General features: G+C 31.2%; 1 protein-coding gene across 6 annotated transcripts in view; it reads left to right on the forward strand.

Annotated features, from left to right (window-relative positions):
- The window catches only part of BRINP3 (BMP/retinoic acid inducible neural specific 3), a 378,045-nt gene that overhangs the window by 183,494 nt on the left and 175,342 nt on the right, over positions 1-19,209 (forward strand). For 5 of the 6 annotated variants that reach the window (XM_055233832.2, XM_063613754.1, XM_055233830.2 and 2 more), the window contains one exon: positions 5,799-5,989. The exons of the other annotated variant lie outside the window; for it this stretch is intronic. In XM_055233832.2, the coding sequence (XP_055089807.1) occupies positions 5,799-5,989 (191 nt within the window). The remainder of the gene's footprint in view (positions 1-5,798; positions 5,990-19,209) is intronic. 6 annotated transcript variants of the gene reach the window in all.

Here is a 19,209-nt window from a genome sequence, read left to right on the forward strand (position 1 = left end):
GTATAGATTCATTCTGCTAAATTTCCAGCATCATCCAAAAATTCTTCCCAAGTTTAAAAAAAAAATTAAACCCTACTACTATTAAATTTATTTTAAAAAGTTTGATGTATCAAGGGGCTAAAGGGAGAGTGGATTTTTTATCTTGCCAATTGCTGAGCATTTAGCTGTTTTATAAACACTAGCTTCAGTGCTACAGGCATCCAGGCAATTTGAAACATTTTCCTTTTACCAGCCAAATGGAAAACAGTGTCATTTGTGAGATGTTGAAGCTATATGGTAAGAATTTTTTTGTTTTTGTTTTTTGAGATGGAGTCTTGCTTTGCCGCCCAGGCTGGAGTACAGTGGCACAATTTTGGCTCACTGCAACCTCTGCCTCCCAGGTCAAGCGATCCTCCTGCCTCAGCCTCCTGAGTAGCTGGGATTACAGGCACACACCACCACGGTCGGCTATTTTTTTTTTTTTTTTTTTTTTTGTAGTAGAGACAGGGTTTCACCATGTTGGCCAGGCTGGTCTCAAACTCCTGACCTGAAGTGATCCATCTGCTTCGGCCTCCCAAAGTGCTTGGATTACAGGCATGAGCCACTGTGCTCAGCCGGTAAAAATGCTTTTAAAAGTCAATTTTATATATCACAGTTTCCCAATAAATTTATGGGGTGCCAATATTGATATTAGTGCCATTTCTTAAGATCTGTATGATTTTACATGTAATTAGAATGTTATTGTGATTAAAGTTTCGCAAGTTAATTTATGATTTTTGTTTTGAATTTGTTCCCAGTAGACATGAATGTTTAGGTAATATATTTATTTTAAGATTCTGTTTTTTCTGAAAATTTTAATGATTATTGATAAAATTACTAGCCAACAAATATAGAAATGTGAAAAGTAATGTAATAATAGCACTTAGGACTTTAGACAACTTCATCTAATGGAAATTAGCAGTTAAAGGTAAATCTTTTCAGCTACTGCATCTTCTGCTTTTGTCAATATATTTTGGGTTTCTTTTTCATTGGTAGTTAATCCAAAATTTCTAATATGAAGAGTGGCAAATTCTATGTTTTGGAAAAACCAAACATATGTGTGCACTTTTAAAGAAATCATGACAGTTAATATCTTTTAAATATACTGAGTACATTTATATATTTGTATATATTTAAATGCTAATAAAAAAGGTTAATGGCAATGTGGCAATTATGTGACCAGCGTTTAACTGAAATTTGATGATGTCAACCTTATTTTCTAGCCTTTTTTATGAGCTGAGTAGGGATAAAATTATAATAAAAATTGTAGAAAAATTAACATTGTGTGGACATACATAATAGACGATTACACATCAGAATTTTTAGCAAGCAAACATAAAACTCTAATAAGCAAATAGAGGCTCCTTAGAGTATGATCCCCAAAAATATTTTCAAAGTAATGTTCTGGTTAAACTGGTTATAGCCCATATGTGTGTTCTATAAAACAGTGGTGTCTTGAAAGGGACTGAGTTACATTAAACTCTAATGATTGTGCCTATTTAATTGAAAGACTTGTAAACGTTATGATGGGAAGATAGTTATGTTCTGTGAAGGCTCCAAGTAGAATACAATGCTTAGTTAGATACAACAATGTTCTTATTTAATATAAACATAAAGCATCTGGATGAAATCCTGAGATGCCTTTAGGTAAAATGTTCTCATTATGCTAATTACACCCAACAGCATGTTTTTAATTCATCACTCTATTGCTTTGTTTTTCCAACATTTAATGAATACATGATGTGATTGTAACTGAGGTGAATGTTATCTTCAGGAAACAAGGAAAAGAAAGAAAAAACAAAACCCCTCACCCCTTAGATTCCAACTTATATACAGACATTAGCTCCTTATTACCTTCCTAAGATTTCCCAGCGTCGAAAAACTTTACATCAGTAATGACATACTAGAAAATAAGCAAATCAAATAATCCCATAATCTGCTGGAGGGCAGTGGCATGATCTAGGTTCACTGCCACCTCCGCCTCCTGGGTTCAAGTGATTCTCCCACCTCAGCCTCCCGTAATCTTGATGACTTTACATGAAAAAATTTATTTTCAGTTCATTCACTTGTTCATTCTGTTAAGCTTTAGGGATATATGTGGACCATAGCAATTCTGATTATAGTTGCTAATCAGTGTCCTGGGCTTATGGACCAGGTTATACATACATGCTCACAATTCATCTGTCAAAGTAAGCCACATGGCCACAGTGACTTAAAATTTCATCAGCAATGTCTTACCTTGTGTTCGGGAAAAAGGGACACTGGGGATTTCGATTCATATCTAATGTTTACTACTCACAGTGTGGTTCTCCAGAGATGACTATCTTTACTTAAAGAGCTCTTATCACCACTTCTTAGGATTATTTTGTTGTTTTATCTCAGTTTCCAGCAAAACTTTATAAAGATTATAACAGTCATCATGTATCACGACAATACAAACCAAATGTGGAGAGGAAATAAGAGCTCTCTTAGATTTCAATTTGAAATTTATGTTTTCTACATCAACTAACCTTGTTGGATATACACAACGGTGTAGTATTTTGCTTTATTCTTTTGGATATACACAATGGTGTAGTATTTTGCTTTATTCTTTATATGAAAATATGGGAGAAAACTAGAAGATTAAATTTCTTGAAATTAAGAAAATAATTTTCTTTAGTTATTAACAATAACTATAATTATTTAGTTATTTAATTAGTTTTAGTTTGGCGATATCCCCAGAGTTTGTTCTTTCTTTTTGTTTTTTGCATGACAGAGATAATAGATTAATAGATGGGGTAGCAAAGTGTTTTATCATTTGAAATATTAGAAGATGAAGTGAGACTACAAATTTGACCTATTGAGTGAGTAAAAATCCCCTGATAGCTGAAGAAGGCTCTCTGGAAAGTTGTCCAGGAAGCCTTCTTAGGCTCTTCAGAGAAAACATATCCAAAGTGAGTTAGATTAGATCCATTCATATCAAAGAACAGTGATAAATGGGGTAGAGGAGTTGGGCTAGCTAAGCTACTATACATTTGTATTGTTACACAGAAAAATACTCTAAAGCCTTTGAATGGCAATTTATTCATTCGTATTTTATCTTTGTATGATCTTTGAGACCTCGAGGTCATAGATTTTCTTATGTTCATCTGTATTGCCAGCAGCATGGACAATAATATTAGTTGATAATAAAGAGTAGACAATATTTTCTTCGAATAGCTGATTCTACAGTATTATAGAGTCTTATAAACTGATTTCATAAAATAAGTAATTTGTTTTAATTTTGTAATATGTCTATTGTTCTTATTTAAGAGGAACAAAGTGAAGGAAGTCATAAATACATCAGGTCAGAATAGATCATGGATTTATATTTGCATATTTACTGATTGTTAAAAAAGATAGAATTGCACTTTTCTAGCATGTATTTTCCCGCAGTCATGTATCGAAAATCTTTCAGCATTTTAGAAAGCATTTATACAGGATATAACATATTACCATTGAATCAATCATCTTGGATTTTTTAGTCTAATTATTTCACTTAGATTGTATCTTAATCTACGAATACATTTGAGTTAACAAATTTAGCACTGTAAACCCCTGAAAAATATGTGTCGCAGCTTTAAGGTCACGTTATGTTATTCTCTATTGATTAAATTACAAGCATTTTTCAGGAGTTAAAAAATTAAATGTTTGAGAGTAAGCCTATAAATTTTGGAATTAATGAGCAACTATTATTGTGATCATGGTATAAAAATAACTTCTTAGAAGTTTTGTATTACTATATATCTTGAGATGCATCATCAAATTTACGACTTAAATATTTTATTTCAAATGATCTCTTTTCAATATTTAAATTTTTATTTGTGTATGATATATTTAATATTATATATTTTATATATTTTATATATTATACATATACATACATTATGTACCTACAATTCAGATTTAAGTAAATTTATTATAGAAGTGAATAACATAAAAATTTATTGATATCAACTTAGGTTTGGAAAGATAACAAAGACATTTTTACTGTATTTTGAGGGAACATTATAATAAATTCAGCCTATAAAAGAAGCCCTATATTTACTGAAAAGATGGCACTTTGAAGCGATCTGAAAGACAATATACCAAACTGTATAGATCAGTGGTTTTATTCCAAGTATGGTCACCAGAAGAGCAGCACTAGCATGTCTTTTTAAAATGCAGATTCTAACTCCTGTCTAATACCCAATGAATAAGAATCTCTGTCGTGAAGTTTCCAGATGATTCTGATAGGCGCTGAAGTTTGAGAACCCTTGGTAGAAAAACACTACTTAAAACTGTTTAGATGAGCTGATTTTTACAGGAGATAGCAAGAATTTCTCAAAGACGAAAGAACTTCTAATTTATGTTCAGGCCAAAGTCTTCCCTAGATTCGAAAGTTATTCTGATCATATAATTAGTGATAAAAATGGGTTGTTTGACTGTCAAATGTTTGCCAGAAGTACTAAGTATCCATAGTTAGAAACTGTCAGGGTCATGCCCCTTTGTCCTGGAAGTATGTGCACTGTTCCTCATTATTCTGCGTCAATCCTTTTCCTGCCTCCTTGCACCAAGCAATTTATTATTATTTTTTCACATATTGCCTAATTGTCTCTGCAGAGTTACCCTTCCTGGCCATGTAATGTAAAATATGGCTACACTTCATATAGTCATATTTCTCATCAAAGTGGTCTGTATGTGTATCTCTCAGTACATATAAGAATTTAAAACTTTTAAAAATTTAATTTTCTGTCTTTATTTTATTTATTCTTAAAAATTTCTCCAAAAGGAGAAGGCTACTTGCAGATGGACAGTATGGGTCTCATCAGTAGATGAATCTCTTATCATGCACTGATCCCGGCACATAGCAAGCATTTTTTTGGAGAAAAATAGAAATAAATATGGCACATGTGTATAAAGTGTTTAATTAACATTTTATTTGATTATTTTATAAATATGAATTAACACACTTTGAAGTATTAAGCCTAGTAAAGAGTGTTCTTCCCTGTGGGTGATATTTAAGAATTTTATCAGACCACTTCTCAGAAAAAAAATCAGATGCAGTTTACTATAATTCTTTTCTAATTTATTATCAGGTTGATTTTATCTCAACGTAAATGTGTACATTCTTTAAAAAATGTATAAATCTTTTATAGCCATATCTTTCATTTTTCTAACTTGGCCAAATTCATTTATAAAATCACTTTGCATCTTGAGAAATTGCAATAGCTGAATTTGGGTTTCCAAATATGTTGTAAACCATGATTATTAAAAAAAAAGAGAAGAAAACTCATTTCTCTTTTGTTGTTTTTAAAGTTCTGCGGCTCCTTAATATCCCTGAGGTTTTTTACGTTCCCACTCTAAAGTGAATAGAGAAAGGGAATCATTAGGTTGATGAATATAAATCATTCTTTTTTTCCAATATACCTTAGAAAATGAAAAAAATTACCTTAAGTTATTTTGTTATTGTTTAGTAATTCTATATTCATATTCTAGGCATAATAAAGTCATTTTTATGAAAATATATTTTCTTGGGGAAAAAATCTCAGTGGAAGCTGTACACTTTAGGTAGCTTATTTTTCCTTTACATGATTTGGTTTTAGAGTATTCACTCCAGTTAAATAAATTATAAATATCGCTTCTCCTACTCATAGCACCCAACATAGTATTACAAGCAAGAGTCATTGTAATGTACTGACCCCAGCTACCAAGTGAACTTCTCAAATGAAAACATTCAGCTAGATTATGCATTTATGAATAAAAATAAATTTGCTTTTCAGGGAGTTTGGCCGCTGGAAAGTAAATAACCTTGCAGTTGAGAGAAGAAATTTCCTTGGCTCTCCTCTGCCTCTTGCCCCTGAATTCTTCCGCAACATAAGACTTTTGGGACGTCGACCTACCCTTCAGCAAATCACAGAAAACCTTATCAAGAAATATGGGACACATTTCTTGCTATCTGCTACTCTGGGAGGTACGGCTCTTTGAACATATTTGTGCCTGTGTGTGCTTGTGCCTAAAACTGTATAAATCACAGAAAAGTGTTAATTAATCCAGATAGCTACAGTATGAATAGTTATAGAACTCATTCATTCATTTACCCAACGCATTTTGAGTGATTATTAAATGTCCCACACAGTGCTCACAATTGTGAAGCAGAGGAATATTACTTAGTTTCTGCATGAAAGCTATTTACAATCTAATAACATACAAATATTTGACATAATTATTGCACTCTGTAAGGTGATATGGAAACTTTTATTTGAAATACATGAATAATAAGAAGTCACAGGTGGGGTCATCAATTCTAGTTATAGAGTGAAGAAAAGGTTTCTTGGAGTACATGTTAAATAACTACAATTACATTGTTAGCACCATTTTAGTGTTTCTGATTGTAGTTGATACAGATTGTAGCTGGTACAGAAAAACTGATAAACAAATAATTATGATGCATAATAAGAAAGTAGAAATGAATAAATGTCACTTTCTGGTATATGTATATGTCAATGTATACATTTGTAAAAATTAAGGAAGCTATCGTGTGATATTGTTAAATACTATTTAGCCTTAAAAATACGGCTTTTTCATAGTGATGTGTGATTCAGTGTTTTGAATATACTTAAATGACATTTTCGGAGATAATGTGTAATAAGCAACATATGACACTTTCCTAAAATTAAAAAATAACCCAGAATTACATATATTTAATTTTGTATTTGACTTCAAATCATGTCCCACAATTGCATTTAGAAATAGATGTTACTTTTTCTTGTATTGAAGAACACTGCATAAAATTGAATAGGAAAGCCAGGAAAACAGCGAATCCTTGCTTTCTTGTCAGTTTCTTAATGGGTTTACCAAAGATAGCCAGTCTGATTCGCAACAATGGTATGGTGTCACAAAAGGCAGCTTGTTCATTTTTTAGTCTTAGAGGATGTTTTGTCTTTCCTTAACCTGCCAGCCCAGTCTTTCAGCAAGTCGTGTCAATTTTTTACACCAGAATATACCCCATATCAAACTCTTTCCTCACCTCCTCTCCGGCATCTCTAGACCAAGACATCATCATTTTTTTCCTACAATACTCAAATGGTCCCTTCTCCACACAGCTTTTTTAAAATCTTGAATCAGTTCATATTCACTGTTTTAATTGAAAGCTAGAACTGGCCACTTAAAATAAAATCTAAGTGTCTCCCTGTGGTTTATAAGGCCTTACATCGATGATCTGATGGATGCTAGCTTTAAACTCAGGCCTCTTCTCATTTCTTCCTCATGCTCTATTTTTCAGTCACAGTTACAATGATGTTAACATTTTTCTACCCAAATGTTATTTTTTCAGGGAGGCCTTTTCCTGACTACTCTTTCATCAATAGTGCCCAGTGAACTCCATTGTTCTCTACTATTTCATGATCAAATTTGCACTTATCACAGTATTTATGATCATGTGAAATTATTTTAATTATTTGGCTATTGGCTTATTATCTGTAGTTCTTGCATATTTTCTTAAAAACAAGGGCCTTAGCTGTATTGGTCAACACTTCATCCCCATGGCTATAATTGCCGTTCGTTTACAGTAGATTATCATTAACTATTTGTTAAATGAATAAACAAGTAAGACTACACTTTCTTGGGAGATTGAGGTCATCCAAATAACTAGATATATGTAAACATTTATAGTATAAACAGAGGATAATTTAGTTATAATTCAGGAATAATTCTGAGTGCACGCAAATCCAGAGAGCCAACTGGGTCAAATTCACAAATAAAGATTCAGAATTGATGAGAATCAGTACCCAAGTAAGAGTAGATAAGGAAGGCATGAACAGGTTGAAAAAGGAGTGGATACCTGAGCACATTGTGGAGAATAACTCTGGCATGGAATCTCAAGACATTAAAGGTGAAAAATATAGGTGGCTAAGGCAAAAAGAAAAGTCTGGCTGTAAATACACACTATTTCTCCCTTACCTTGTTCCACAAATGAATAGTGATAAAATAAGAAGATAAAGAGATCAGCCATATTCTTGTTGAATCCTGATTCTCCCTCCCCGCTTTTTAGCCAACTGTGAGACTTTAAAATCTATTAAGTAATTCCTCTGCATTTTAATTATTTAATAGAACAGGGGAGAATAACACCTATGTGATGGGACATAGAAAGGTTAGTATAAATGTTGAAAACTGTGCTTAGCACAGTGTGTGGTATAATTTAAATATGTGATGCATCGGAGTTGTTTTCATTATGTTAGTGTAGATAGCCAAAAATATAAAATATTTTAATAATTGTGAAGATTGATTCTGTGAAAGCTGTGTCTATTTGGCTTAGTAATGTCAATTATTATTAATGCAATAAAATCTGAAAGGTAAAATTTAAGTTATTTCTATAACTCCTCCTCTGAAAAAGTTCAGTGATTTTGAAACACATACTTCATTATTATTATATAAGTGATTCAAAGCACCTGTAAGTATTTCAGAAGATAAAATATATTTTTCCAGATAAGAAAAGAAGGAAAAGACAGAGGAAAGACAGAAGAGATCAAAATGCACCAATGGTTCCCATAGACATTCTTGTTCCTTAGTTTCAAAATTATGGTGACTTTTAAATTTAATTGTTTTACTATGTTGGTATGATGGATGCCACATTTTGGCCTTAAGATTCATTTTTGTTTTGCATGTTGTTTTGTTGTATACACCATGTTTCAAAATTTATGAGATTATTCACTTGAGGTTGATTCTTCCAGTGATGGCAGTATGCTCTCCCTAAATGATTTTACTTCAGTTTTTTGAAAGTTTCTTTCAAGTGTTGCCTTAAAGGGGGAAAGAGATGGAATTAACACCCTTACTCACTTTCTAATCTCTGAATATTCCTTGGATTGAGTTTTCATAGTTTTTTGTGCTGGAATTATTTTTCTTCTCAAAATGTTACTTTATTTTCCTGCGGGAATTTTTGTTCATTAAAGTTAATAGTTCAATTAAGATGCATGAAATTATTTAAATAGCTTAAGGATATAAAATATCTGTGATTAAAATGTATACTAGGAATGATTTTGGCAATTTTAAAATTATTGCTATTGTACTTACACTAAAATCTTTTTAGTGGCTGTGAGTTTATCATTTAACCTTCACTTGTTTTACCTGATTGAACATGAAATTGTATTTATCCATTTAAAAAAAATGGAGGTTTGTGGCATTTAAATTGAACTAATCTTCCCACTTCTTTCTCTTAATTAATAAAGACCAAGGAAAAACTTACAACACTAGAGTGTAATGTATATAAACAAACCTTTTAAACAAAAAGCCAGTTGTATTATAACTAGGTGCTTCCTAAGTATTCAATGTTTTTCAAAACAAGTTGACTATAAAATACTATCAGTTTTACAGTCATAAAAAGAAATAAATGAAAAATGACTTTTTCCCCCAAGAGTTATTTAGTATATCATATTATTGATGTAGATGTAAAACTTTGGGTACCATACTTGAAGCCTTTAATGGGATATTTTATGACAGATAAAGCCAGTGATTGAATTATCATAAAAATAAATTATAAAAAACATTCTTCAATATATATTATTTTCCCCATTTATTTCATTTTATAGCTACCAGACTGTTTATCAATATAGTAATTCAGCTTGCTTCTATTTTGGATAATGATACCTAAACTCCATCACTGTTTGAATATCTAAAATAAGCTACTCAATTGAAAGAATCAATCTTGAAAAAGATTGCACTTCTGAGGTATATTGATTTCTAGCTATGGAATATATTTAATGACCATTTTTGTAATACATTTATTATAATTCAATATATGACAAATACTAAAATTAAAGTGTATCTGTGTACTGAATATAAAATACAAAATATAAGTGAATATGACAAAAAATAATGACTTTAAAATTGGTGGGCTTTAATTAGGGAGAGAAAGAGAGTCTACTATAAAGCAACAAAACTGTGTTCTGGATCAATTTTAAAAGACAAAAGACTAAGGAACATAGAGACCAAAATATTCATTACAAAGTTATTAAATGTTATAACAAAATATTTATAGAAATTTTAAATGTGTCCTTATCTGCATCTCCTGTATTATATAGACTTATCCACCCAGTCATAGTAGCCAGGAAACCTGTGGGTTCCTCCACTAGTACTCTTGCCTCTCTCAGCTCTAAGGCAGTGAGGAGCAGAACAAAGTGTGTGATCTCCTGACAAGCACATCCACAAAAGGAGGAAGAGTAAGAGGTGGAGTTTTCGTGGGCAGCCTCTTTCCTACACTACGCCTTTCTGTTAACTCACTGCAGCTCTGTGGGCCGTCAAACACATGGTAACAGTGAGGATTGTTTACAAAAAACAATTCTTCATGTAGAGGAATGCAGGGAAAAAGTTTTCTTTTCTGAATATATATATATATATATAACCAAAATTTGTTTCATGATCAAATAGACAATATGATAAGATTTGTTAATTTAGAAAAACTTTGAATAATAGTTTTTATTCTAAGCATCATAAAAGCAAGTTCAGTTTGACCACTGTTATTGAATGTACAATTTAAAAAGCTATAATTAAATTATTAGCAGAAATAGTTACAATATACTTTTTTCATTTGCAAGTCCTTTTAATTTTTTTCTGAAAGCGTTTCTTAAGATAATGTACCTTTTGATTACTCTATGGCTAAACTTAAGCATTTTTTAGATATTTAATTTTGTTTCAATACAAAAAATATTCTCTTCATTGTTGGAATAAAAAATTCATGATCGATGTGCAAAAGTAGTATTAACTTCATACAATAGTGATTTAAAACAATGTATACTACCTCAATTCTCATGTAGTATATATGTATGTGTGTGTGTGTGTGTGTGTCTGTATGTAAAACTGCCTCCAATGTAGTTCACTTATCAAAAAAGTTTTACAAAATATTTTGTGTGTGTGTGTGTTTGTGTGTATGTGTCTTTTAAAGAAAGTGTAAGTTAGAAGTTAGTAAGATACAATATGGATAAAATATCAATTATATTTTTTTGGGTTATTTACCTTCCCATAAGAATAAGAACTCTGAATATGCTCATTTAATTTCAGAAATAGTCAATTCTCATTTTTCACTATGTGAATTATGTTCTGTATGAAATATTCACAGACAGTTTTTAATTCTTTGTTGTATGCCACCTTCTTTCAAAGTTGATTAACTGCTGTTGTTCTCATTTTCACTTGGTCTCTTAGGAAGAACAAATTTCTTTCATTTTCGTTTATAACATAATAAAGTTAATCCACCAAATACACACACATAATTTATTTCTTAAAGAAATACGAATAATTACTTGAGATGCATAGAATTACTTTCTCTCAGAATATATATTGTTTTAAAAGAAAGAAAAATAAGTATTTTTGAAGATTCCTATTCTAGGAAATAATCAAAATAAATGTCATTGAAGGGGGAAAAGGACTGCTATACTGATATTTATTAAAATTAATCTTAAGATTACTGATATTTCTTAAGATTATATCAGTTTCTCTCGTTCTCTTTCTCTCTCTCTCTATATATATATATCACTGGTAAATAAAATAAAATATCTGAAGTTAAAGCAATATTGTTAATCTTTTTTTAATTGTTTACAAGGCAGTTATCTACTGAAGCAATTAAAAATCACTTATGTAAATAATAAGAATAAAAAAGAGCAAAATGTAATTAAAATTTCTATGTCAGTTGATCTTAGTAAAGGTGTTCGTGGCAACCAAGATAAAAGATAAATGTTAAGTTGTAGAACATTGGACACTTTATTATATTTTTTCTGTTTCTTTTATATAGCACAATGATAAGGTAGATAAATTACCTGTCTACTTTTTTGACAAATATATACTGAGTTACTTATGACAGTGCAAAACACCCAAGATCTTCCTTAAATGAACACTAAGGTCAATGATAAAGACAGACATTTAACTTGGTAATAAATGTTATTATGATTTAGAACCTCATTATTTGAGTGTGGTACATGAACCAAAAGCATCAGCATCAGTTTGGTGCTTGTTAGAAATGCAGAATCTCAAATTCCATCACAGATTAATGAATCAGAATCTACATTTTAATAGGATCCCCAGGTGATTTATATACACATTAAGTTCAGACAACACTATTTAAAGTGTCTATATAAATTTAAGGTATAATCAACTGTTCTGAGAAATAATCTTAAAAAAATCATAGCAAGAGTTTGTAACTATACATACCAAAAATGTTTTAAAAAGTACTTTTTATATCATTGTAAATAGCTCCAAAATTAGAAGTAACTTAATTGTATTTCACTCAGGGTAGATTCATTGCCATCTAACCTCAGAGCTATTTATTTCCAGTTCCTTTATTTTCATGTTATTGTATCATGTTAGAGTATCATGGTACCTTCAAATTTGCTTAGAAAATTTATAGTCTATTCTTGAGGGTAACTCTTAATAATCATAAGGTCAGTTGCTTTCCTTTGGGATACTTTGCAAAACATATTATGTTTCTTTGTCAAAGTAATATAAGGTTGGCTCTTTCCTTCCCATAATATTTTGCAGATGCCAATTGGTGTTAAGCCAACATGTCTATTTCTTAACTATCCTAATATATTTGGTTCTGCTTCTTGCCAAAAGCCTATTTCTCTAAGATTGTTTTTTTTTTCTTCTGATGTATATTTGTTTCTAAAACACTTTTTTCCCCACAATACCATACTAGTGGATTAGTAGATAGATCTCACCAGGCTGTGTACCTTTAACATGTGGAGCTTAAGAAGGATGATTATCAGCCCTGAGAGCAACATGTAACTGCAAACTCAATATAATTTCAAAAACGCAACAATAACAAAAATATTGTAAGGCTTTAGCACAAGTAATAATATGGCTTATCATTGCCAAAAAATGGACAACCTTTTTGAGGCAAAAGGCTACATAAAAAGTAAAACCTACAAACAATTACACTTAAACAATATTTTCAATGTATATTTCTATGAGAAGGATTTTCACTCAAATAGTATTTTTTAATAACTACAGATCACTCCAAGGCAAGACAGTCATTCAGAATAAGATATTCAAATGTAAGGAAGTTGAATGACCAGGAAGACATCTGCCATAAATGCACTAATTTTTTTCTGGGCAGATTGTAAACATTATAGGAAAACGGACTAACTCAAGGGCAGTAGCAATCGTGAAATAAAATAAAATATATCCAACTCTTAAGAGTCAGCCTCACAGTAGTAAAAAAAAGACCCAAATTTTAGTTGACCATAACAATAATTGTTGCTTCTAACCAATATTATATGTTGGTTTCTGTGGGTACCCTGTGATTCTGATCTATGGGTCTTGGGAATGAAGAAGGGCTCTTTTGCAACATGCCATCCTCCTGGCAGGGGTAAAAAGCAAGAGAACAGGTGTAATTTTGTGATTTCTGTCCAAACCTGCATTACATCAACATCTGGCTCACTTGTATTTCACTGATCAAATCATTCTCCTTCCTTCTCATATCAGAATAAAGATAATGCATCATGAACTGCTCATAGTTGTTCTCTACAATGGATCATGAATCTATGTATGCATGTTTGCATTTATGATGCTGTTGTAAATAGTTGCAAAGAACAAAATAATCTACCACATTATCAATATTGATTTACCTGTAGGATTCTTCGTATCATTGTTTTATCTATTATTTTTAGTCTGTTTCTATCCTTAATAACTAGATATACAAGAATGCCAATTGAGAAAATCCAAGTGAGAAGTAAATAGTATGAAAGTTCTTTAATTTCTATTTCTCATTGACTCAACATAGATGATTTGAAAATCAGAGTGGAAAAATGCATAATTTTAAGGGCCACATCTTATAAAAAATGTCAAATTCTACGAGCCAACCATGGTATAACATTAAAATGGTGATTTTTGTTTGTTTTATTGTCCCCTGTTTCCCATTTTCTATGAAAGCATCCTTCAATATGTGTTTTTAATGATCATAAACCACCACAAAATTTTAGTTGCACAAGACACAGCTGCATGATTTCTATGTGGAATAGTCACATCTTTTTATATCCACAGTCATTAATCCTTTTGCTGCCTAACAGACTCAGAATGTTGAATCATTTTCAAAACCACATTTAGTTTTTACAAAATGTGTGGATGTCCTTTGGAACCCATGTCATGCTTATGAGCTACAGCTGGTTTAAAAAAATGAATAAAAATGACTTCTGAACACAATTATTTAGTTGATTGAATAACACTATTTCAGTTTTCAAATCTGAACATTGTGTGTCATTTACATAGGTTCTGACGAATTGTTATAATTTAATACTTGTGGAAAAGTTACAGTAAAAATTGAGAATGCATTCTCTCAGGTCGTAAAAATCTCAAACAACTGTGAAGAAGATAATTACAAAAGTATGATAGTTATACACGATTGAAAAAAAAACAGATCTCTTACAGGAAAGAAATAGGCCTATTCTCCATGTAAATTGAGTGCCCTTCTCAAAATTTCTTAAATATTCAATACTCCATGATTTATAAAAGTTGAAGCTTAGCACAAGGTAACAAGTTTACATCAAATAGTCGTGTGCTCTGTTGTAAGTAAGGGTTTTAAACAGGATATTCATTAAAAGAACTATTACGGTGATTTAAACTGCAGATTTAAGTTGCCTCACATGCATATCTACAAGGAAAGCTTTTGTATACATGGATTAAAACAATACCGTAGAGAAGAACCATGAGCAATTTATTAATGGATTACCATTATCAGGCTATTAGAAATGATAACCCACTACTATTATTAGTAATCCTATATATTTTGATTATAAAAACCATTAGAAACAATTATGACTAAGTCCCGATTCCTGTGGTACAATTAAAAAACTATGAAATCCTAGCTTATGAAAATTTAAAACTTCCTCATCAACTGTTGGGTCTTAATAAAAAGGAAAAGAGAGAAAGATAACATTTATTGCACTCATAATATATGCTCCACCAGGTACTGTAGAGGGATTATATTATTTAGTCTTCCCAGATAATTGAAAGAAGAATATTTTCTTAGTTTTGGAGATGGGAATGCTAAGTACCTATGCAACTTTACCAAAGCCCCACAGTCAACAAGTAGAGAGATGATGTGCTATTACTAAGATTTGCCCTTACATATCTGACTCTAAACCTCATGTTTCATTTGCCCTCATTATGTCATATTGCCTTTTGAATTCTTTAATTGAAACCAAGCCAATTAAAACACAAGCAATATAGAATTAGTAATAAAAGCGTATTATGGTATACACCAATATATTATCATCTGATTTTTCTTGCCTGAAATACATATTCTTCATGACAGAAGTAAGAAGTCATATTAATCCATAACTTACAAGCAAATGTGGACACTGAAAAAGAATTTTTTTAAATCTCCTTAGATAGAAAATGAAACCCCTCTTATTTGTGATGATGATGTTAGACCACCATTTTTCTGTGTTCATCTTTAATTGCCTCAACATGTATTAGGTTTGTATTATCATACATGTCGTTACAATAAGGACTATGCTAAAATGGTGATCCCTACTTCTTGTTATGTGTCACTTTCCAGTTGTGTCATGGGACAACCTAACATGTGCAAAGTATTCCTAAATCAAATTGGTTTTAATTCACTGTTTAAAGATGAGCATGTGCTCCAGCTATTTTGGGGGGTGAAGTATGGCTCAATTGGAATCCTATTAAGAAGAAATTAATGATGCACCATACTTACCTGAAAAGCAAAGACATATGTAGAAATACGGTATTTATCTGAAAAGCATTTATCTGAAAATCTACATAGATAGCAATATGATATTTAAAGAACTGTGGTGGGAGATCTTTGCTCATTGTATATGGTTGCAGACTATAGGACAGGGTTAAAGAATTTGTAAAAGTAGAAAGGCCAACTTCTCGTCACAAATAAGATAAACTAGCTAAATTTACTAGAAACTTCTAAGTATGGAATGAGTTGGTTTATGCAGCTCTGAATAATAGAGAATAATATATTAACAACTTTCGAATTCTTACTAGATTCCAGTGATATTACAAACCCTTTGCAGCAATCTATTTCAGCTTACAGCTGCTCTTTGAGAAAATAATTACTATGCTAATGTTCCATAAGAGGAAACTGAGTCCCAAGATGTGTTGTTCAAGATCATTCAGTTACTAAATTGAAACCAGCATTAGAACCCAAATCGGTTTGATAGCAAAACTTGGTACACTTACATCTAAACTAAAACTAATTCTACATTTCTGTCTTCCAGGACCTCATAAACCAGTGAAAGAATACCTTCTATTGGTCTAATTATCTCTTCTGTTCAACAACATATAGATTTTCTATTAATGTTGCAACACCTTCAGTAATAGGAAAATTCACTACTATACAGAGGGAAACTTACTGAAAATGACTCTCTTCACATATTTAAAATGGCCTTCTTACATCTCCAGGAGGCAAAACTAATGTCCAATTGGTTAATTGGATCGATGTTTTGAATTTATTACTCAACTGAAGAAAATATTTGATATAATTATTATGTTTTTAAAAACGCGTAAGTCTCCTTCCAAATACAAGAATATGTATAAAACATTGAATGCATCAAGATTGAACTTGGATGCTTCTTCAACATTTTAATGCATTTTCCAAGTGTAATCATCCGGGAATAGCCTAATCCTTTAGAGTTTTATTTTAGCCATAGTATTGGTTATGAACTTACCAATTACTTCAGGATATTTTTATTATGAAACAATATATTTTAAACCTGGGCCAGATGTAGAACAAGAGTTACGAATACTCGTCCCATTATGGTTTTGTCTTCAATGACTTTTCAAAGATACCCAAAGTAGAGATATTTGTAGAATGAACACCCATATACTCATATGTAACAACATACTGCATCAAACCGTACTACTATGAATATGCTGCTCATACACCAGGTATAAAGTTTATTGATTCTTTGTACCTTTGTTCGCCTTCAGAATATATTCCAAAAATTGATTTACATTCAAAATACTGTGTTCTTAAGTCACTTATTTTTACAAACATGATATACAATTAGTATCACTGGATTCTGTTTTTACATTTTAGGGATGGCTTTTAAAATTTGATATAATTTTATTTTTATTAATAAATAAATCATTTTTAAAATGTTTCTAGTGCTTAAACAACATGATAAAATATATTCAGAGAAATCTTTCTTCCAAAAGTGTTTCTTTAAATATCATATTTCTATCTATGTTGATTTTCCTGTTCCTGTAGATAAATATTCATAAATACTTTTGGTTAATCCTTCCAGTGTTTGATGCTTTTTTCCAAATAAAAAGAAATATACACATATATGTTTATACTTGTATCTCCCCTTTTCTTATAAAAACTCTTAGGAAACAATTTTTATCCACTTTATGAGATCTCCGTAGAAATAATCTTTGCTGCCTTCTGGCTGCAGTGTTCTACCGTATGGTTGTAACCTAGTTTATTCCTACTGATAGGCATTTATGTTGTTGCCAAATGTCAATAATAAAGCCACAGTGAGACATGCTTTGCATATTTTAGTCAGTCATCCTTTGAAATACATTCTAAAAAGTAGGATTGTGGAGTAGATTATTGATAACTATTGCCAATGTTCTCTCTATGCAAGTTGTATCATTTTGCAATCCCACCAACAATACATCAGAAGGCCTGTTTACTTCCACTTTTCCAATAGATTAGCCCAAGTTGTCAAAGTATGGATTTTAGCAAATTCTGTCATTGCAAAGTAATATACCAATATACTTTTAATTTGTATTTCTCATGCTATGACTTAGATTGAATGTATTTTCAAATCTATGGTGGGGTAGTTTTATCTCTTTTTGTCTGAACACTCTTTTCCTATTTATTCCTGTTTTTCTATCTGATTCTTGTTTTTCTTTTCCTTGATTTCTAGGAGTTCTTGGAATGTTAGAGGAATTAACCATTTGTCCGTTATATAAGTTGTAAATATTCCATATCAATGCAATTTGTTTTATTGTGATTTTGTGCTAAGGAAAAATCTGGTTTTACTTGTTCTAATTCATAAATGTTTTATGTGCTTACTGCTGGATTTTTAGTTATGAATTATTTCCTTCCTTTGTATTTTCATGAACTTTCCTCTAGTACTCAAATGGTTTCATTTCATTAAATATCATGTCTCTAATCTGTTTGGAATTTATCCTTTGATAGAATAGTCTCCCTTGTTTTCCAGATTGCTATTTAGGTGTCACTTAGTAAAAAGTCTGTCTTTTCCCAAGGAATTACTATCCCATTCTTATTACATGCGAAATTTCCACATGTACTTGTTATTTTATGGGTATTTTTCCTGTTCTACTTTGTCTGCCTGCACTGTTTAATTATACAGATTTTACAATTTTACAATTTGCATTCAGATATGGCAAGATGTTCTCATTCTTGCCTATTCTTTTTAAAAGTCTTTCTTACTTTTTTCACTTACAATTCATTATTGACATGATTAATTTTCCTGCTTCCAGGAAACAAAAAAATGATCTGCTTAGTTTTTTTAATTAGATTACATTGTTTTATATTAAGATAAACTGATATATTTTGATGTTGAATATTTATGCTCAAGAAAAAAATCGATCATGTCATTTTATAAGGTCTATTATGGCAACTTTCAGAAGTGCTTTACAAATCTTTTCATGTACGTTTCACATTTTTTGTGCCGTTTAAATGGTGTGATCTAATCCATTATTATTTATACTTAGTTAATATTCATGTGTTTCAGTCTATTAATAGAGTTAGTAATATTTTTATTACTTGTTTGTACCTTACTAAGTTTTGTTACTGTATATGTGCAGTAATTTGTCTATTAAATTTTGGATTTTCACCTGCATAATCATATTATCTGCAAAATAAACATAGTTTAAGTGTTTTTTCTGACACTGTGATTCTAATTTGCATTCTCTTCTATATTTACATTTTAATATATTTATTAGCATGTTGAATAATAGAAGCAGCTGTGGGTATGTTTGGTTCTGATTTTAATAGAGATGCCCCCTGTGTTTCCCCATTAAGAAAGTTGCTGGCTTTTATGCTTAGGATACTATATTTCACTTCTTTAAAGAAGTATTTACAAGGTGGAGTGGCTCATGGCAGCAGTCCCAGCACTTTGGGAGGCTGAGGTGGGAGGATCACTTGAGGCCAGAAGTTTGAGATCAGCCTGGGCAACACAGTGAGACTCCATCTCTATGGAC

This window comes from Symphalangus syndactylus, chromosome 19 (genome assembly GCF_028878055.3).
Source record: "Symphalangus syndactylus isolate Jambi chromosome 19, NHGRI_mSymSyn1-v2.1_pri, whole genome shotgun sequence".
Lineage (NCBI taxonomy): Eukaryota > Metazoa > Chordata > Mammalia > Primates > Hylobatidae > Symphalangus > Symphalangus syndactylus.